This window comes from Vidua chalybeata, chromosome 22 (assembly GCF_026979565.1).
Source record: "Vidua chalybeata isolate OUT-0048 chromosome 22, bVidCha1 merged haplotype, whole genome shotgun sequence".
In the NCBI taxonomy this organism is placed as follows: domain Eukaryota; kingdom Metazoa; phylum Chordata; class Aves; order Passeriformes; family Viduidae; genus Vidua; species Vidua chalybeata.
The window spans coordinates 725,514-746,646 of record NC_071551.1 but is presented as its reverse complement, the minus strand read 5'-3'; the positions used below and the strand labels follow the sequence as shown (position 1 = coordinate 746,646).

The 21,133-nt window shown below is 53.6% G+C and overlaps 1 protein-coding gene across 2 annotated transcripts in view; it reads right to left on the bottom strand.

The window, feature by feature from the left end:
- Positions 1-21,133, bottom strand: part of EPHB2 (EPH receptor B2) — a 127,819-nt gene that overhangs the window by 33,027 nt on the left and 73,659 nt on the right. For both annotated transcript variants that reach the window (XM_053963153.1, XM_053963155.1), the window contains exons 4-5: positions 11,755-11,910; positions 11,061-11,396 (exon numbers count right to left, since the gene is read on the bottom strand). In XM_053963153.1, the coding sequence (XP_053819128.1) occupies positions 11,061-11,396; positions 11,755-11,910 (492 nt within the window). The remainder of the gene's footprint in view (positions 1-11,060; positions 11,397-11,754; positions 11,911-21,133) is intronic.

The following is a 21,133-nucleotide window of genomic DNA, read 5'->3' as shown; positions in this document are numbered from 1 at the left end:
AACATCCTGAGCTCACCTCCCTCCTATCCCACCTCTATCTGCCTCATCCCTGGAAGAGTCTAAGGCCAGGTTGGACAGGGCTTGGAGCAACCTGGGATAATGGAAGGTCTCCCTGCTCATGGGAGGGGATGGAATAAAATGATCTTCAAGGTCCCTTTCAACTCAACCCAGTCGGGGATTCTGTGATTTCATGAGTCAGTGTATGCTGGTTCATCCTATCCCAAAGGACCCTTTAGGGCATCCTTGTCTAATAGACTTTGATAGCAGAGGCCAATTTTCAGTGTCAGGTCCTGATTCTTGAGCCACCACGACTGCCAGTGGTTTTTAGGAGATCTGGCTCCCAGTGAGCCAAGCCCACATGCAGCTTCACACTGGACAAATGTCCATGGCACTCCAGGGCCACTCTGCAGCCTTGCTGCTGCTGTGACCTGTAGAAGGTCATGGTGTGCAGGCTGGGAATCTGGACCACTGCTGTAAAGGGAATAAAATGGGAAAAGACACTGCCATCAGCCCGGGCAGCACTGCAGGGAGCAGCCCAGGGGCTCAAACTCCACTGGCAGCATCTTCTGGGAGTGTCTGGTGGGACTGTGTTGCTCCAGCCTGCAGGGGGGACACCAGGATCTTTCCACAGCTTCTCCTTCATCATCTTTAGACCCATTTGAAAGGTTGCCATGCAATCTTCCTGCCACTCTGCAGCCAGCCCCGTCCCTCACCTGCCAGTCCCAAGGCTGAGCCCCTGCTCCTTGCTAGTGGGGCAGAGCTGTCGAGACCCTGGTAAAATCAAAGCGTCCCGTTCCTCTGCTGGCTTAGCTGGGAGAATCAGGTTACAAGCAGCAAACCCCTATCTCTGATCACTTTAATTCCACTAACCCATGTCATGTCAGACAGAGTCAACATTTGCTCTGGAAAACACTCACGATTCAGAGAGAGCAAAGCCAGCCCAGCCCGTGGCCTCTCCCTGGCAACACTTTGAAATCACCCAGGGAAAAAAGCGAGGTGAACAGCTGGGAGCTTTCCAGCATCTCCTCGGAGCCCTCCTGACAGAACTCGGTCCCTGGAGTATCAGGTTACTGGACGGGGCGGGGGGGGGGGGGGGGGGGGGGAACGGCTTTTATTATAGGAAGGTCAGCAGGGAATTCTGGCATTTTCAATTACCCCGTGCAGCAGCGGCTGTGATCGGGGTCAGGATTAACTGCCTGACCCGCGGCTCAAGACAGAGTGGCAGGGAAATGCACCATGATGCTGCAAGGCACCAGCCAGTCCAGAGGCCACGGGACAGGGCAGGGAATGGGGAGATGTGGGGGAGAAGGTTCTGTCAGAGCAGAATTTCTGTCAGAGCATCTGGCAGGGGATGCCTGTGACTGTCCTGCCACTGTGGCGAAGGGGGAGACTTGGAAAACCTTGGGGGAAGGGGGCAAGCTTCCCTCTCACTGCCCTCACCCAGGGACTCAGTCTGAGTGGGTAACCCAGGTAGCTCCAACATGTGGGGAACAGGATTCCCCGTGAGTCCAGAGCAAGGCATTCCCCAGGACAGCGGTCCCACACCCTGTGCAGTGAGGCTGGAGGTGATGCTGTGCATCAGCCAGGACAGTGCTGTGATCAGTCACGGAGCAAGGGCTGTCCTGACCTTCAGTCCACAGGGCTTGGAGACTCTAGGCTGGGGATGCAGGCTCCAGCAGTCCGGAAAGCTGTGTTTGAAGTGGCAGGAGCACACAGGCAAGGCTTCAGGCAGGTGGAGTAGGCACAGGGGCGGGGCTGAGCTCTGCTTCTCCAGCATGGGCAGAGGGGACAGACAGGACAGTTGACCCCCACATTCCCAGAGACCTGCATGTCTCGCACCAGTGTCTCACCCACAGGACATCTAATCCAAACCAGCCCTCTCTCCTTGCCCCACAGCACCCCAGTCCCACACAGTCCCCAGCAGGTGACTGTCACTGTACAATGGTCCAGCTGTCCCCACTCCAGGTCCTACCACTGACCCCAAGGCCCCTGTTTTTTGTGCTCCTGTTCAGCTCAGAGTCCAAACACATCCAGGTATTGAACTGAAAATCAGTTTCTCTGGTTAAACCTCCCTCATTTTTTGCTTTTCTGGGTAAAACTCTCTCTGGCCATTTAAGCATCACAGGCTTTCATACCATGGGCCCTCCTGGAGAATGCATTTGAACTCTCATGCCTTCCTCCAACATGAGCACTGATTGCACCACAGTGAGGAATACCTGGATGAGGAAGGGAAGAAGGGAGGATTCTCCTGCCCTGCCCTCCCTGATGACCCTGGTGACCCTACTTTGCATGGGAGGTTAGGCTGGAGACCTCCAGAAGCCCCTGCACCAGCACTTGTGTGTCTGTGACTCTCCTGCGAAAAGGGTTCACTATTTCTTGGTCTATTACAACATTTGTCCCCCCAGTTCCTTTCCCAGTTCTGCCCCTGTGATGCCACGTTCAGGAGCCACACACGTTTGGAACCAATTCTCTCCAGCAGAAGCTGACGAAAGCAAGGAATGGCAGCTCTTTAATAAGCAACATTTGCCCTTAAAGGAGTAAAATTTCTCAGGTCTGGGATATTCCTGGACTTGCTGGAGCTCTGGAAAATTGGTGTTTCATAGTGTGTGAGGTTTTTGTTCCCGAGCTTCTTGGCAAGGTGGCCCCATCAGACTGGTACCCACGCTGTGTCAAGTGTCTGGAAAACTTCCCAGTGGGCCCAGCCTGCAGCTCCTTGAGTCTGTAACTACAAACGCTGGAAAATCTTAAAAACATGGCAAAGCAGCCCAAAGCTGGTCCTGGCTACGGCCCCGCTTAAATCAAGGCAGGCTTTGGTGTAGATTACAGCCTTTAAAGCAGTTGCTAATGCCACAAGCCCATCGACTTGGCCCAGGCAGCCGAGGGTTTGGCTGTGTTTGAGCTCTTTGTTCAGCGGGGTTTGCAGTTCCATTTGCATGTGTCACCCGGCCTGCAGGGCTTTGTTCCCACACAGAGGAGCTGCTCCAGAGGGTCCTGGCACCCCCTGCACTGCTGCCGGAGCAGCTTTGGCGTCACAAGGTGCCAAGGGTGTCCCCACATCCTGGACCCCTCTGCACATGGAAAACTCATCTGCTCCAGATCATGGCACGTCCCCAGCAAAAGGCTGTTGGGAAGCAGGAACATGGTGGGAGCCAGACCCCCCCCACCTCCAACCTGCCCCCCAGATTTTCCATAAAACAATACTTTCCCAAAAAGTGCCAATTAACTGCAATGAAAACTGCCCTTAGGAACAACCTGACTTCAAAATTTCAAACATAGAAAGCTTAGAGCTATAGTCCTTGAAAGAGTGGTGTCTGCTGCAGAGCACCCATGGAATCACGGAATGGTTCCGGTTGGAAGGGACCTTTCCACCCCCTGCCATGGGCAGGGACACCTTCCACTATCCCAGGCCCTGTCCAACCTGGCCTTGGACACTGCAGGGATCCAGGGGCAGCCACAGCTGCTCTGGGCACCCTGTGCCAGGGCCTGTCCACCCTCCCAGGGAAGAATCCCTTCCAATATCCCATCCATCCCTGCCCTCTGGCAGTGGGAGCCATTCCCTGTGTCCTGTCCTGCCATCCCTTGTCCCCAGTCCCTCTCCTGCTCTCCTGGGGCCCCTTTAGGATCTGAAAGGGGCTCTGAGGTCTCCCTGGAGCCTTCTCTTCTCAAAGTGAACCCCCCCAGCTCTCCCAGCCTGGCTCTGGAGGGGGGCTCCAGCCCTTGGAGCATGACTAAGTCTTGCTAATTTGTGACTGAACTTTTTCCCTTGATCTCTTGCCTGGCAATCTCCACCAGGTTCCCTGTGTGTAGGGGAAAATTTTGGAAATACCATTTTTTCTTGGGAAGAGCATTCTCTGCCCAACCCCAGCAATGCAGCTGCCTCCTGCACCCCTGCCAGGGCAGGGATGGCCACGGACCAGCCTGTGGAGGACCAGGCACTGTGAGCATCTTCCTGCTTGCACAGGAAAATTTTGGAAATACCATTTTTTCTTGGGAAGAGCATTCTCTGCCCAACCCCAGCAATGCAGCTGCCTCCTGCACCCCTGCCAGGGCAGGGATGGCCACGGACCAGCCTGTGGAGGACCAGGCACTGTGAGCATCTTCCTGCTTGCACAGGGGCACACACAGACTCATCCTTTCCCACAGGGACCCCAGTAACCTCCAGGGACCCCACGAAGGACTGAAGGACACCCGGCCGGGAGGCTGCAGTAATCCCTTTGCTATAAGAGCCAGCCTCCCCACCTGCCCCAGGGCACTGCCCCAGGGCTGTGTTTGCCAAGGGCAGCAGGAGAGATAAATCAGCCATCTGGAACACAGAAGGAAGAGGAGAGCCCTGGGAGCCCTCCCATCAGCTCCCAGCACAGCACAGAGCAGGGATGGTGGCACTCTGGGGGAGCCCCTGGTCCAGCAGAAGGGACTTCCCACCCCATCCATCACGGACAGACTGTTGTTTTCTGACCAAAGTCAGCTCCAGATGCACTGGAATAGGTTTCTGAAGCCCCAGGCAGGTGTGGGAAAAATGATCCTCAAACTCATGGTGCAATTTATGCAATAGGGAAGCCTGGGAGTCAGCAGGAGGAGGAGCCCACAGAGATCGTGGTGGGCAGGGAAGGGCATCTGCTCGGGAAGCTCCAGCAGTGCAGCCCATCCCCTGCTCTGCCAACATCCCCCAGCTGCCCACCACAGGAGCGGGAAGAGGCTCCTGAAGAGCCAGCAGCTGACAAAGCTCCTGCCATCTGCTGCAGACAGTCTCCAGTGGCAGAGGAGAAGGGATTTGGGCATGGCAGGATCTCTCCTGGGCACTCGCTGCCAGCTGCTGCAGGCTGGGGTGAAACAGAGAAGGCAACAGGTTGGGGCAAAAAGAGAGGGGAGGAGGGCAGCAAAAGCCAAGCCACATCACATTTTGGTGGCCATCAGGGTGAAGATGGGTGAATGAAGAGGGAGAGAAGATAGATGACGGAACCAGGATGGTGACACAGGTCCATGGAAGGCAAGGTCTGGATCTTAACTGGGGTTAGAGAAGCAGCCATGAGGATGTCAAGGTTTCAGGAGGTTTGGACCATGGGACCAGGCTGAATCATCACAGAAACACATCCAGGGAAGTCTCCAAAAGATGAAACCTGGGATTTAAGTGACCTCAGGACAGCAGTCCAGCAGTCCCTCCAGCTTGCTCTGTCACACAGAGAAACAGGCTTAGTCCTAGTTCCTCCATGTGTGAAATGGCTCCAAAGCTCAGGAAATTTCTGCTTTTCTCCCTTTTGTGTCAGTTTTCTGCACAAGAAGTACCCTACCAGGTCTTGAAACATCAAGAAGTATGAAAGTACTTCTGATGGACCTGAGTCACCTCAACTCAGCTGAGGCTTCCCCACTCAGGTCATTGTGGTCTCCCATTTATGCAGTTCCTGGACAGACTTCACAGAACCACTTCCAGCTTGTAGTTTCCCAAATCAAATGTTTTACTGGTGTCCTGACAGACAGAGTCTCCTGTATTTCCTTGATTTCAAATCAGTGATTTCATTGGGAAAAAAAGGCAGCGATCTACACAGGCACATGTACAAGGACCTGATGGGCTGCCTGTCTCTTGATGGTTCAAGACTAGTTCTCTTTCTGAAAGGTGTTTTAGCTAAATCCAGGAATGAATTGGAGGAAAATTCCCATCCCTGGAAGTATCCTAGGCCAGGCTGGACAGGGTTGGAGCAGCCTGGCCTAGTGGAAGATGTCCCTGCCCATGAGAGGGGCTAGAATGAGCTGAGCTTTACAGTCCTTCCAGCACAAACCAGATTTTGGGATTCTGGGATTTGAACTGGCATTCAGGCTGATCTAAAACATCTCTGGGCTAGAACCTTTGAAACTTAGTCTAATGAAGAGCAATGGCCATAAATCATAGCGTGGGAGGGTCAGGTTGGACACTGGAAGAAGTTCCCTCCCCAAGAGGGTGGTGCAGATCTGGGACAAGTCAATGGGACCATGGGGAGACCTCTGCCTTTGGAGATAACCAACCACTGTCTACCCAAAGCCATGACTTCACTTATGTACTGCTGGCAGCAGCCCTGCTGTAGTGGGAAGCTGGATGAGGAACGTGAGATACTCAAATGTTACAACCTCCTGCCTTTTATTCCAGAAGGAAAGTGGAGTGTCAAAATCTTGTTGAAGTTCAAGGCCTGCTTGTATGGGGCTTGGAGCAACCTGTGCTAGCAGAAGGTGGCCCTGCCCATGCCAGGGGATGGGACTGGGTGATCTTTAAAGTCCCTTCCAACCCAAACCATTCTGGGATTCTATGAGAAACAAATACTCAGAGCTTTGAAGCCCTGGAAAGCTCATTCCAGCCCTTTGAGGCAATTTCTGCACTTTCCCAGGTTCTGGTTTCACACCAATAACTCTTGGCTGCAGCAGGGCCCAGCTGAGCAGCACGAGAGAGAACAGGAGGAGCCACTACTCCTGCTCGTGTCCGGAGCAGCATGGGCTCTCCTGTGCCTCCCTCACAAGAAGGGAGCCAGGCACATTCTCTGATGCACAGTGAAAGTGAGAAGATAAAAGCAAGACTCCCTGTGCCCCAGGCAGTACAACTCCTCTGTCCCTGTCTAGCCAGCAGCATCACTAATGTGACAAGCCAACAGCAGGCTGGGATGGCTGGTGAGAAGGTCTGGTCCTACCCACCTCCTCCCTTCACCTCGCCTGCTCCCCGACCTCTCCATGCCCCCTGCTGCCTTTGCCAGCAGAGCTCCAGGACCATGGCTGCAAGGGGATTGTTTTGATTGAAGCTGAGGGGAAAAAATCCTCCTTTATAGTGCTCTGCACAACCTGGGATCTGTCTTGCCTGTGCTCCATCACTCATAGATGAATTCCTCAAGGTGTGTAACAGGATCAGGCGGGGCTCAATCCAGTGCTAGGAGACCCCCAGCAGAGCAGGGCCATGGCCCATGTCCTTCTTTGGACCGTGGTCACCTGTCCTTGAGCTCATGGGCTCCTCCAAGTCCTGTCAGGACAGCCCTCCCCAAAAGACCCTGCGTGGCTGGGACACAGCCTGGGCTGTGAGAGCCACTGAAATTCAAGCCCTACTGATGCCTGGCATGCGCCTGGGAGAGAGCTGTGAGCTGCACATCTTCCTGGCCAAGACACCTCGAGAATCATGGAAGACTGGAAAACACTTCCAAGATCATCAAGTCCAACCTTTGACTGAGTGCCACTTTGTCCACTAACCCATATCACTATGTTGTGACATACTGGTGTAAAATGCCACCCAGAATAATAATGCAAGTAATCATAACAACTTTTCTGGATCTATAGAGGGGGAGAAATCATCCTGATGGGTTTATTGGGACAGTGGATTGGTTTCCTTCACCACACACTCCTTGTATTCCTTCTGTAAGGGCCATTTATGGTTCTCTATGGCTCTGTTTGCAGCCAAGAGCCTCTGACATCAGCACTAATCCTCCCTCCTTATCCCCTGTGACAAGAGTTGCTCACAAAAGGGACACATTCCCAAGAGCCTCGATGCTCTCTTACCCCAACCACTGTGAGGTCTTGAATTTGTCTCTGGATACTGCAGAGCCCAAGGCTTCTTCCTCCCCCCTCAGGTCACAAAAGCCAGTTACCAAGAAGTGCCCCATCCCACTGTTATTAACTCATCCCTGACCATGGAGCTCTTTCCTTCAGCTTTCCCAGGGCACTCAGCCTGTCCACGGTGTGGACGGAGCCTGCAAATCCTCACAGCACCAAGACTCTCCCCACTCCCTATCCCTCCCCAAAGAAAGGCCACAGATTAGTAGGCAGGGGCTGCCAGCAAGAGCTGGTGCCTGGCAAAGCTCTCAATTAGTCAAGTGTTGTTATCCAGAGCCCTGGGCCAGGCTCAGCTCCTTGACCCCTTGGGATGCTGGCATGGCTCTCAGCCCCCCTCTTGGCACAGACCATTTGTTGAGGAATGGCTGGGGAAAGACTTTTGATGACACCCAGGCTCTGTCACAGTCCCTGCAGATGGGACTGTGGCACAGGGAGAGTCCTAGATTTCACTCCTGAAGGGATGCTGAGCTTTGGGGAAGGAGGTACTGCTCAGCTGCAGGGTGTGAGAAGCAGAAGTGCAGGTGAGCTGGAGATGCACAGTGTGGAGCTGGAGGTTGAGGAGAGCCTGCTACGAAGAGCAGAGAAAAAACCCAGCCTGGGCTCAGAGGTGACAGAAGGTATTGCCCAGGAAGGCAGGTGGATCATGTTTATGGGGATCCAGTTTGCTGGAAGGGGTCATGGCCATGGGATGATGGTCACCCAACCATCACCCAGCATGTGCCACCCACCAGGCCACATTCACGACCTTCCTTCCCTCTGGCTGCTCTAGAGGGGTTGTTTGCTTACTCTCACAGGAGATTTTTCCTGGGATCCAGAATGGTTTGGATTGCAAGGGATATAAAAGCTCATCACCCCTTGCCATGGGCTGGGACAGCTTCTACTATCCCAGGGTGCTTCAAGCCACATCCAACCTGGTTTTAGGCAATTTCAGGGATGGTGCAGCTACAGCTGCTCTGGGCAACCTGTGCCAAGGCCTCCTCACCCTCTCAGGGAAGAATTCGTTCCCAATATTCCATCTAACCCTGCCCTCTGGCAGTGGGGAGCCATCCCCCCTTGTCCTGGCCCTCCATGCCCTTATAAAATGTGGGTGCTGAAGAACTGGTGACACCTGAAGGTTTTGCATGCTGCTGGTGATGGGGCATTTCTCCTCGTCCTGCAGCACAGAGGGTCCCCAGCACTCACCCTGTGCCCTGTGGGGAACCAGGGGGATTTTCCTTGCTTCCTGCAGAGCTGCAGGACCCCGAGGGGTGGTGGGCACTTTGCTTTGTCCAGCTGTGGCAGGAGCACAACCCCATCACACATTCAACGATGGAGCCCCAGCTGGCTCCTCCATCCAGAGCCAAGGCAGAGGGAGGCTCATCCTCCCTCTGCTCCCTCTCCTCTCCCCCAACACTCCCCATTTTCCTATCCCAGCTCTGCCTTCGTGTCTGCAGCTTCTGTTACCGACTGCTAATGATCTACATCAAGGCTGCCAGGCGGTGCCTGTGTGAGTGTTAGCAGAAGAATCCAGAGCCTCTAATTACAGAGGAATTAGCAAGCAGACAGTTAGTGTTTAGTGCTAATGAATAGATACATTAAGAGAGACATCACACAGGCTGAGAAATGTGAGCCCCGATAATAAAGGAGTGTCAAACCAGGAAAACACAAGGAGGAGGATGCAGGGGACTGAAAAGGATTTGCCTTCGACTCAGCTCGCTGGTTTTGCTCAGGTGGGAGCAGCCATGGGTGATACATGAAGGTTCAAGCACAACAGAGAAATGCAAGTATGAAATATCAGCATCAAATGATTAATCCATAGTACAGGACCACGGTGGGAGAGTGCAGAGCCCCTTCCCAGCTCCAGGTAGCATTACAGCCACCCCATCTCCATCAGGTAAAGGAAACTGGCCATCCAGACCCGTTCCCCTCTCCTCCCTGGGGCATACCTGCCTTCAGGGCTTCAAAAACACCCTGGCCCCACTCCCGAGCTAACTCCAGATCAGTGGGCACCATAATAATTCACCAAGGCATTTTTGCAGGTTCTCTCTGTCCTCACACTCTGAAAGTGATGCCCAAGCAATGCCCACCTGCCCTACTGCTGTTTTACCCCACCCACCATCCCTGGCAGCCAGAACACACCATGGCCTCCAGGCAATTCACCCATGCCTGCCAAATTCAGCCATGGGGGTCCACTGTGTCCAGGGCAGCTTCAGAGGGACCAGAATCTCTCCTGCTCCCAAGCAGGGCTGTGCCTCACTGGCATCCTTCCACCTCAATCCCATTAAGCCAACCAGCTCCAGATGGCTTCCAGGTGGGCTAGAATGGCAGTCTCTGGCCAGCAGCTCAGTGGGGCTCCCTGCCCCTGGCACAGCTGCCAGAGGGATGCTGGGGACCCTCCCAGGACTAGCACTACCAGCCACTCTGGCCATCTCTCCCCGCAGCAAAGCCACCCCGCATGGAGCTGGAGACCCCGACTGAAACCCTCCCAGCTCTGTGCTTCAGCTGCTTCACCAAGTGACTCTCCAGTGGCACGGGAACTGGAGCAGATTCCCAGACTGTTATCCCAAATATTCATCTCCCAGCCCCTCTCCTGTGCAGCTCCCCTTTGCTTTCTCAGTCTGTCCTGGCTCTCTCTACAGTCCAAGCAGGGATTGCAGCTCCTATCAAAACACTGGAGCCACCTCACCTTCCCTCCCCAGGAACCAGGAGTGTGTCTGCAGCACTCTGGTGGAGCTGCAATGATGCTTGAGACAACAGCCTCAGGCCCAGGCACATCCAGTGCTGCAGAGTGATGCTGTGACACCAGGGGACAGTGCCACCAACTGCTCTGCTGCCATTATGGGGAGGCAGCTCTGCCTTGGGGCATGCTCCAGCTTTTCACTAAAATAAGGGGTATTTGATACTCAGGGCTTGGGATTCACTCAGGAATTGCCAGGCACTCATCACCACCAACATTACGGAATAAGCAACACCTTACCCCACCTCTTGTCCCCTTCCAGCCCACAGAGGCTCAGCCAGCACTGCCCAGAGATGCTGCCCACCCCTGATGCCTCAGGTTTTTGCTTTTATATTTTTCAGATTCTATTCTGCTTTAATGTGTAAGTTGAGGCATCATATTAGGGGATAGTAAGGTCTCTCCACAGAATAGGTAGACAAAACAATTCCTTCTCTAGCTGGGGACCAAGGACAGCTGATCCAGATCTCAGGCCCAAGAGCACAAACAACGTGGACTGAAGAGAGAAACCAAGAAGGATGGGACTTGATGGGCTAAAGCTGGAATTGGACAATTAGCTCCAATGGACCAAAACTTATAAAAAGTGTGAGACCCCGTGACCGGTCGTGCATTTTGTGACCATTTTGGGTTCTGCTGCCCAAGGTGGATCTATTCGAGGCCTTTCAATAAATCCCTACTTTATTCTCTAGCTCTGTCTAGTCTCTGTTCTGGATCAGCCTTCACAAGGCACCACCTCAGCCCACCGCACCCCGGTGTGGGAGCTCAGATAGGAGGAAGCTCCGGGCCTTACCGGCCTGGTTGGTGGTGATGTTCACGGAGGCGAACTGCGGGGAGAAGGGGCTCTGGTCGGTGACGCCGTTGACAGCCTGGATCTCGAAGGTGTACTGGGTGTGTGCCAGCAGGTCGCTGATGTAGATGCGGGGCTCGGTGAGGCCCAGCTGGCGCGGGGCGAACTGCACGTTGTCCCCACAGCGCGTGCAGGCCCCGCGGCCTGCGCCGCAGCTCTTGCAGATGATGTTGTACACCAGGTCCTCCCGGCCCCCCGAGTCCCGTGGAGGGCTCCACTCCAGCATCAGCGACGTCTCGTTCACGCTGGAGATCACGGACTGGGGGGCGGATGGGATGGCTGGAAAGGGAACAGACAGGAAGGTGTGAGACGGCTGCACCCCTCCTCCTCCCCATCGCCGGGCAGGGCTCTGTGTGAGCCGAGCTGGGTGCTTCTCTTGGTGTCAGGGATGTGTGCAGCAAGCTCGGCATTCAAAGGTAAGAGTGGGAATTAAACCTCTTACCCCAGGCTAATTTGATTGTGTGAAAGTCCTGGCAAAATTTACCAGTTAGTTCGTCCTTCAAACTAACCAGTTAGTAGCGTCCTTCAAAACCCCACTGGGACAGACACCTTTGTCAAGCATCCCTCAGTGCTTTGACTGAGGATCATCTCCTTTCCCCACCGCGTGGTCCCTTCCCAGTTGCCCAGACCCACGTACTGGTGCATGGCATGTCCACAGGGTCGGCGTCTGCCCGGTAATATCCATTTCGGCACACGCAATTTGTGGCCCCTTCCGAGGTTGTCCGGCTGTTGATGGGGCAGTGGACACACCCTTCATCCCCCTGGTTAGCCTTGAATGTTCCTGAGGGGCAGCCTGGAAGAGAAGAGAGCAGTGGTGAACAGTGAGAAGGGGACTGGGGGATGCCTGGAGCCCAGCACTGCTGCCAAAACAATCCCTGGGGCTCTGCAGACTCCAAAGTAAATCCTGACAACTGCAGGTGAACACAGTAGAGAAGGAGCAGCTGGTTGGAAGGCCCTGAGGAGGCACCTGCAGAGATGGGTCCCCACGTAGACACCTCTGTCCCCATTCCCCAACCATGAGTGCAGAACAGGGATTGTAGGAGTGCCAAGGGAATTTTTAGCCACTGCCACATAAGATGTGGCTGTACCAGGTCAGACCATGGACACCAGAATCCTCTCCCCAACAGTGACTGTCAGGGGGGTTTAGGCTGGATATCAGGGAAAGATTCTTCCCCCTGAGGGTGCTGGCACTGCCCAGGCTCCCCACGGAATGGGCACAGCCCTGAGGCTGCCAGAGCTCCAGGAGCGTTTAGACAACGCTCCCAGGGATGCCCAGGGTGGGATTGTTGGGGTGTCTGTTCAGGGTCAAGGGTTGGATTTGATCCCTGTGGGTCTCTTCCAAGTCAGGATATTCCATGATTCCATGACCCGCCAAGGAGCAGGGCATGAACTGGGTGCACGTGCTGCCCACAACACTTCCCCACTCCCTTCTAAGATGCAGCTCCTTCCACTCAATACCCCATGTGGGTGTTTCTCCCACTATGTTACCCACTCATTTTTTATTCTCTGCAAATGTCCTGCACCTGTTTTACCCATAAAGAGCCCTGTGCTGTAACCACACGCTGCAGGAAGAAACTGCTGCTCTCTGCTTCAAAACCAAGCTGCCATTCTTGATGCCATCCCACATTTCCATTGCTGATGGACACTCAATCACCATCTGCCTTGTCCACAACCTCTAGAGCTGTCCAAATCTCTGTCATGCTCCACACTGCATAACAACATTCACTGGCTTATTCTCTTTTTTTTTTCAGCAATGCTCACATTATTTTTTAATCACTGACTGTGAAAGCCGTGAGGGACGTGAAAGTTGTGATGGACATCGGGCCAGCTCCTAGCTCATCTCTGTGCAGGTGTGTGTGAATTGGTCTACTGGAAGATCCCCCTGCCCATGGCAGATGATCTTTCAGGCACCTCCAAACCCAAACCATTCTATGATTCTACCATTCCATGAACCTGGGGGTGTTTTCTCCCATTTGTATCACCTCAATCTTTTGAATTCCAATTGCCTTCTCATTCCCTGGTCACGCTGTCTCATAGGGTCCTTTTGCAACTCTCCATAGAGTTTTGTCTTCATGACTTTGTAGATGTCAGCACTTGTAGATGTGGCACTTGGGGACATGGAAGTGCTGGGTTGATGATCCTAGGGGCATTGCCAATCTTAATGATTTTATGACTCAAATAAATTGTTGGTTCTGCTAAGCAGTAACAGCGGGCTGGGCTCTCCCTCCAGCCTCTGAGCCCTCACAGGTGAAGAAGGTGCTCCATTAAGCAGCAGCCACTCAACCCCATGTGTGTCCAGCCCCACAGGGGGGTGAGGGGGACCCAGGGGTGTGCAGTGCCTATGGCAGACAGCTGTGAAGGCTGGACCACACAGTGATCCAGCACTAACAGATTCAGCACTCATGGATAAAAGCTTTCAACACCAGAAAGTCCCTTCCAAGCCCAGAGATCACCAGTGCCCCAAGAAAGGCTCGGCTCGGACCATTCCTCTGTGGTTACTCCTGTTGTGACTTTCTGTTGCTGTTAATTCTTACACAGCCTGAAGAGCCTGGGGGGAGGCAGGTGGTTCCTGTGCTGAAACAAGTTTAACAAACTTCTCCTTGAGTCGCCTGCCAAGGCTCCCAGGAATGAGGCAGATCAAAAAACAGCCTGGGAAAAACATTCGCTGGGGTTGCTGTGAGCAAGAGCCATTGCTAACAAGTAGCTATTTCTTATTTGGGAAAAAAGGAAGAAAAGAAGGCTGATTTTTTTTTCTTCAGTTGTCATCTCCTTTCCTCCAGAATTATCCTCATTTTCCAGTGAGAAAAGCTCTAGAGAGAAATTCCATTAGCCTTCTTGCTTGCAGTGTCCCTCCTTCCTCTTATGGTCAAAGGAGCTGTTGAAAAACAGGATCCTCCTCATGTTCCTGGATCTTTCCATCGATCCCTCACCTGTTCAATTCCATTCCTGACCCACTTCCCTTGGGACCAGCCCACCTCAGAGGGTGTTAGGCTGTTGGGAGAGGTGATGGCTGGGCAGTTCTGCATTCCCCAGAAGCGATGGGGACATGATAACAGGCTTCCTGCACTAATACCAATATTTGAGACACACAAAAGACCAAGAGATAAAATTGCTCTCATCTGACAGCCCAGGCAAAATGCAGGGTCATTCCAGCAAGGATAGTTTCAGACAGGGGCCTCTTTCACCTTCCTGAGGTTTATTTTAAAAATAGATACTTTCTTATAATGCTTCTTCTGAATCAACACAGACAGACATCCAAAAAGTGCCCAAGCTGTGGAGTGTAGTGACTACTCCAAGGGATAAGAACATTCCCACATTGGCCCTAACACAGGTCAGTGTCTGGAGAGGGATAAAAACTGAAGCTCAGTGGTTGTTCCTCAAAAATACCAAGCTGGGACACTGAAACTCTTTGCATGAGCCACCAAAACACAGCCAGAAGTTTTGGCAAGTCCCTTCCTCCCCAGCAGGTCCCGCATGGGATAAAATAATCCTGGAAAAATCAGAACTTCTCTGAAGTTAAATGTTCTGAAATCATGTGTAAAGATGGGAAAATCATTGAAATTTGATGCGAAGTCCTTTTTTGTTGTTGATTTATTTTTCTCCAATGACAACCTCCAGAAGTAAAATAAATGAACATTGACTTCAAAACTGATCTGCTCCCTCCAGGTCTTCCCCTGGGTGAGAAAACAGATTTTCTTTAGGAATCCACCCAATTTCTTGTTTTCAACATGAACAGCAAATCAAAAGTGAAATCTTCCCACAGGGGCTAAAATCCCTCTTGCCTGAACCATGGGAATGTTCTCACCATGTGCTGGAAGCATCACAGAATCATGGAATATCCTGAGCTGGAAGGAACCCAGAAGGATCATCAGTCCCACTCTTGGCCCTGCACAGACACCCCAACAATCCCACCCTGGGCATCCCTGGGAGCCTTGTCCAAACGCTCCTGGGGCTGTGGCAGCCTCAGGGCTGTGCCCATTCCCTGGGGAGCCTGGGCAGTGCCCAGCACCCTCTGGGGGAAGAACCTTTTCCTCATGTCCAGCCTGACACAGACATGAGGACACGCCAGTTTTCTGCCCTGGGAGGTGACAGCAGCTTTGGGACATTGCTGCTTTTCCTTAGGCTTGCAGCAAGGACATCCCTAGAAATTCCTGCTTGGAAAGAGGGAATTGAAACAGTGAAAACACAGAAATTTCTACTTTATCCAAGCAGCCTTCATCCCTGGACGGCGATTTCGGTGCCGGTGGCTCTGGCCCCATCACTGCAGCACGGATGGGGTGCTAACAGGGGCTCACAGGGACAGATGGACCTTTGCCTGGCTGCTGCACAGATCTATGGATGGCTGCCTCGCCGGGGTACGGCTCTGAGGCAGGCTGCAGTGCTGGCTGTGGCTCTCTCCAGCAAGGCTGGGAATTCTGAGCAGCACCGGGGGTCCTTGTTTCCCACTCACTCACTCCCAGGGCATGGAAAGGTGCTCGTGCCTGGGAAGCCACATGCTTTGGGAATCATGGAATAAACTGAGCAGGAGGAGACCCACAAGGATCCTGCCCTCCCTGCAAAGGACGACACCAGGATGTGGGAGGCGAGGCCACCTCTGCTGCTGGCACCAAGCTTCCAGCCCTCCTGTCCCAGGGCAGCTCAGCAGGGAAAGGCATCCTATGGCTCAGGGAAAGCCTTTGGCCAAATGTGCAGGAGGGGCCACACAGGGGTTCCCTGTTTCCTTCATGTCTCACTGCCTCTCTCTAACCAAATGTTTAATTAATCCAGTGCGATCTGGGCAGGCTCCAACGAGGCTCCCCTGCCTCCCAAACTGCCCTGGCCTTCAGAGTCCACCCCAGGCCCCTCCTGGAAACAGCTCTGTGCAAACAGCTCCCTCCTGCAATAAAAGTTCCTAAATAGCACCTTCAGCCCATGGTGAGGGCTCTGAGGAAGGAAGGATTCTTCTCGCCCCCTCTGCCTGGCCCTGTTTCTCCTGGCAGCAAGGATCCCTGAACTCCAGCAAGGCATTTTTAAAGGCTGATGGAAACCAGGCAGCCCTGGCTGTCAGGATCTGCCAGGAGCCTTAAATCCCCAGCCTTATCTCCCCACTGGCTCCTTTCTCCCTGCGGGGCCGGGGCTGGGGGCTGGCTTTGCAGCTTCCCTGCTGCTGCAGGAGCCAGGGCCGGTCCCCTTGGCCACATCCTGCCTCCTGCCCTCCTCTGTGGGTCTGGGGGTTCCTCTCCATGCTTTTGGGACTCCTCCTCCATGCTCTTGGGGTCCCAGCCCCACAGCCCTCCCCGCTCCCCCTGGCACACTCATCACCCCACAAACCCTAGGTGGGTGCCTTGGCCCCACACCACAGTGCTGCTCCCACTCTGACCCCACATAAAATGAGTCCCACAGATATGCTCTTATGGAGAATAAGGAAAACAGTGTCCTGGGCCAAGCCAGGAGGAGCATGGCCAGGACACTGGGGGAGGTGTTTTCCTTTCCCTTGCCAGGCACTGGGGATGCTGCCATGGTTAGCCTAGGGTTGCCCAGTTCAAGGGTGATATGGAGAAGCAGGAGAGTCCAGTGGAGAGTCACCAAAATGGTCATCCCTGGGGCATAGGGCGTAGGAGAGGTGGGAAGAGCTGGATGGGGGAACTGGGGATACTGGGGTAAGGGGGAATCCAACTGCACCTGATGAAGATAGGCTCAAACACTTCTCAGGGTGCCAGACTCTGCCACACAGGCAAGGATCACAAGTTCAGACAGGACATTATGAAAAGCTACTTCTCCAAAAGATGGTGCTGACCTGGGAGAAGGGTGGTGGAGTTCCATCTTTGGGGTGGATAGAGCAGAATTCCATGGCTGCCTTGAGCTCATGCTGGTGGCACCCCCAGTGCAAATGGACATTGGACATGAGATCCCAGACCCTCCTTGACCAGCACTTCTGGCTCTCTGCTGTTTGTGGTGTGTGGGGTATTTCATGTAATCATGGAATGGCAGGACAGTTTGGGTTCAAAGGGACCTTAAATCTCGTCTCAGCTTCAATTACCTTCCACTGCCCCAGGTTGCTCCAGACCCCATCCAACCTGGCCTTGGACACTGCCAGGGATGGAGCAGCCACAGCTCCTATGGGCACCCTATACCAGGGCCTCCCCACCCTCACAGGGAAGAATTCCTTCCCAATATCCCATCTAAATCTACTCTGTTCCAGTTTAAAGCCATTTATGATGTTCTGTGCAGAACTATTATGTCGAACCAGCTCTGAATTTCCCCCTTTTTCCTTCCATCAACCATACCCTGTTTGGAAGATGAGGTGGGTGATGCAATGACATTGTCACTTTTCCCACATTCTGCTCCATTCTGTCCCTTGCACCTTGACCCTTGTTTTCAATTCTGCATCCAAACAGGTATCACTTTGTTTCACTTGTAAATTTGTCCCTTCTCTGCTTGTTCCTGTTCCCTGTCCCTCACCCAATGGGGTTTGTCCTCTTGGTGAAAGGGTGGCCTTTGGACAACCCAAAGCAGCAACACTGCCTTTGGATCCACTTCCAGCTCTGCCCTGGTGTCCCCAGCCTGCAGAGTGCTGCAGGGAAGAGGAGTCAGTCAGCCCTTGAGGTGGTGACACCTGAACCCTTTGGGTCCTGGAGCTGGCTGCTAGCTCGGGAAGAGCGAGGAGCTGGGACCTGTAGGTGCCAGCTCTCTGCACTCTTCCTTCCCGGGGCCACACGGGTCCTCCGGCTTCCTTAGGGATAAATTTAATTAGCAGCCTGCACTGTTAGTTACCTCATCCTCAGATAAGCAATTAATGCCATTGCCAGGTGCTGTCACTGCCAGCAGCTCTGACAGCATTTGGAAAGCAGGGGAGGGAAATACAGGAGGGAAAACAGGGTTAAATGAGATTAACTGGAGGGGAACCTCCATGATGTGGATTACAGAATTGTCAATAAAGGGAATGGTCCCAATGCAAATGTTCCTGTTTAACCTCATCATTCTCCATGGGATGGGAATGGAAGCAAGACAGCACAGGCTGCAAAAGCATCCTCCTGGCCCATAGACTCGTCCCCACTGACTGGGCCAACATGCTGCACCTCACCAGCAGCTCCAGGAGATCACCTGGGTCCCATCACCTGCCCACAGGCACTCCTGCTCATGTCTCACAGCTGGAGGTGCCAGCACTCCAAACCCCAACAATTCCCTGCAACAATTCCCGTGCTCCCCACCAGCCACCTCAGCTGCCTCCAGCTCCATCCCAGGCTCCTTCAGACACAGCTCCCTCAAAAGTGCCCTGCCAAGGACTTCCACATGTGCCCTGCCTGTCCACAGCTCATGGTAGTTTAAAAGCTCACATCTTGTTCTCAGCATCATCTCCTGTGTCCCTTGATCCCCGGGTGGAGGGGCAGTGCTGAGACAGCGTGGGGCTGTGACAGGACCTTAGTGCTGGGGTGTCACAGAGGTTTGGAGAGGACAGGGCAGGGCACAGTGATGCCCTGCCCTGGGAGCTCCCCAAAACAGACCACATTGGAAGGTCTTGCAAGGGCCAAATACACCCTGACCTCTGGCCAGGTCATCCTTGGCCCAAAGCTCCACAGACCCAGGCCAAGGGCCAAGGATCAAGGACCAGCCTTTGGACACTATGGGACAAACCAATAGTGCTCATCACACACCAAATCCAGGCAGGTACAGTTCCCTGCTCTCCTGAGAGCATCCCCAGCCTTGGGCAGGACCAGTCTGACCCCAGCCCTGGCAGTTCTCTCCCAGTGCTGTGCTCCAGCCACAGAGCTGAGCTCTCACCTGGGAGAAGCTTCGTACCAGGGGCTTCCCAGGAAATTCCCTCCTGCAGGTTCCCAGGGTTCACAAGGTCACCTCCCCTCCAGCACTGCTCCCAAGTTCAGGCATCTGGTGAGCCCAGCACACCTGTGGGCAACACACCTGCAAGTCCCCAGTCATGCTGGGGGAAGGGCACATCCATCAGTGCTGATGGGATTCGCTGTCAGAGAGAAATGCCTGGAATTTCTCACCTGCCTGGTCAGCCTGGTTCAGCCTCCCCAGCCTGTCACGGTTCTTAAAGAGAAATGTAAAGTTTTCTGTCCCTGCCTGAACATGTGGGACTGGGATGTCGCCAACATCCTCAGAGTACAGATGGAGAAGACCATAATCCATCATTTATCCTGTCAGGGCCATCCACACACAAGGGGAGAGGACTTCCCTGTCCCTGTTTGGGGTCAGTCTTCTCTCACAGGAAACAAGCAAAAAAGGAAGAGGAAATAGCTTCAAATTGTACCAGAGGAGGTTTAGATTGAATATTAAGGAAAATTTTGTCATGGAAAGCATGGTCAGGTATTGGCATAGGCTGCCCAGTGCAGTGGTGGAGTCACGATCCTTGGAAGTGCTCAAAAAACAAGTGAGTGTGGCAGCTGGGGACATGGGTTAGTGGTGGCCCTGGCAGTGCTGGCTTAATGATTGGATTCAATCTTAGCGAGCTTTTCCAACCGTAATGATTTCATGATTCTCTGGTTCTGTCCCCAGGAGACATGGATCTGCATGTCCATCACGCCACTGTAGACCAGGAGTGGCTGCAGCCCAGAGGCTCAGCTCACTGCACACTTCCAGAAACCTCTGTGGGAAGCTGAAACCAGGGAGTGAGTTCAGAGCTCAGGAGCACAGTGCTGGGGGCAGCAGATGCCTTCAAACTCCTGGCTCGTGCAGACACCTGAAGAGCAGCCCAGGATGTAGTTGCTCCAAGGCCAAGCTCAGTAGCTCAGTGCTCTCCTGAAGCAGGACATTCCCCACCCCAGGAATGCCAGGTGATGCTGGCCCAGGAGCAGCCCCAGCGCCAGGCATGGGGGGAGCAGGACACTGCCAGGGCCTGCACAGTGTCAACCTCCAAACCTTGTCCGGGAAGCTTGGCTCACACAGAAGGAACCAGAGCTCCAGGGGCTGGACAGCAGCATTGCCTGGGAGCCCTGGGGTCACTTGCATGGAGCAGGGGAGTGCTGGGACACTGCTTTCATCTCTGGGGTCCCAGCACAGGAAGGACATGCAGCTGCTGGACTGAGTCCAGAGAAAGACTAAGAAAAGCTCTGAGGGCTGGAGCCCCTCCAGAGCCAGGCTGGGGGAGCTGGGGGTGCTCACCTTGACAAGAGAAGGCTCCAGGGAGACCTCAGAGCCCCTTCCAGTGCCTAAAGGTAATCAGGAGATTACCTTTAGGAGGGCTGGAGAGGGACTTGGGACAAGGGATGGAGGGACAGGACACAACGAATAGCTTCCCACTGCCAGAGGGCAGGGATGGGTGGGATATTGGGAAGGAATTCCTGGCTGTGAGGGTGGGCAGGCCCTGGCACAGAGTGTCTAGAGAAGCTGTGGCTGCCCCTGGATCCCTGGCAGTGTCCAAGGCCAGGTTGGACAGGGCTTGGAGCAGCCTGGGACAGTGGAAGGTGTCCCTGCCCATGGCAGAGGTGGAATGGGATGGGCTTTAAGGTCCTTTCCAACCCAAACCATTCTGGGAGTCTACAATTTTATATTCTTACTTTAAACATGCTGCTCAGGCCAGCAGCACATCCCTTTTCTCTTGATGTAAACACTGAAGCACTGCAGACTCATGCAGCGACTATTCTGAGCCAGCTTTCTCCAAGAGGTCCCCTGAAGAATTTAGGATCTTCATATTTTGTTACTTTGTTTGGTCTTGTTTAATTGTTTCCCAAAGCTTCTGCTAGGGAGAGCTGTGCCTCGGGAGGGAGGTGATGTTAACCATCACAGGAACACTTCCCAAGGATTTAATGCAGGGAAAGGAACAAACCAAGCAGGCAAGTGGTGACATCAAAGCTGCACTGATGGAAAACCCCTAATCCTATAAACCCTTCCTGCTTTAATTGGTGTTAAAACAAAGATAATCTTATCTCAGCCCTATAAAAGAAGGGATAGGATGTTCTTTCTAAAAGCCTCTCTAAAAGCCCTCGTAAACTTGACAAACATTCCATGATTCCAGCCCAAGGAGAACGACTTTAATACTAAAGGAAACAGGAAAGCAAAAAGGGAGCTTTTCCTGG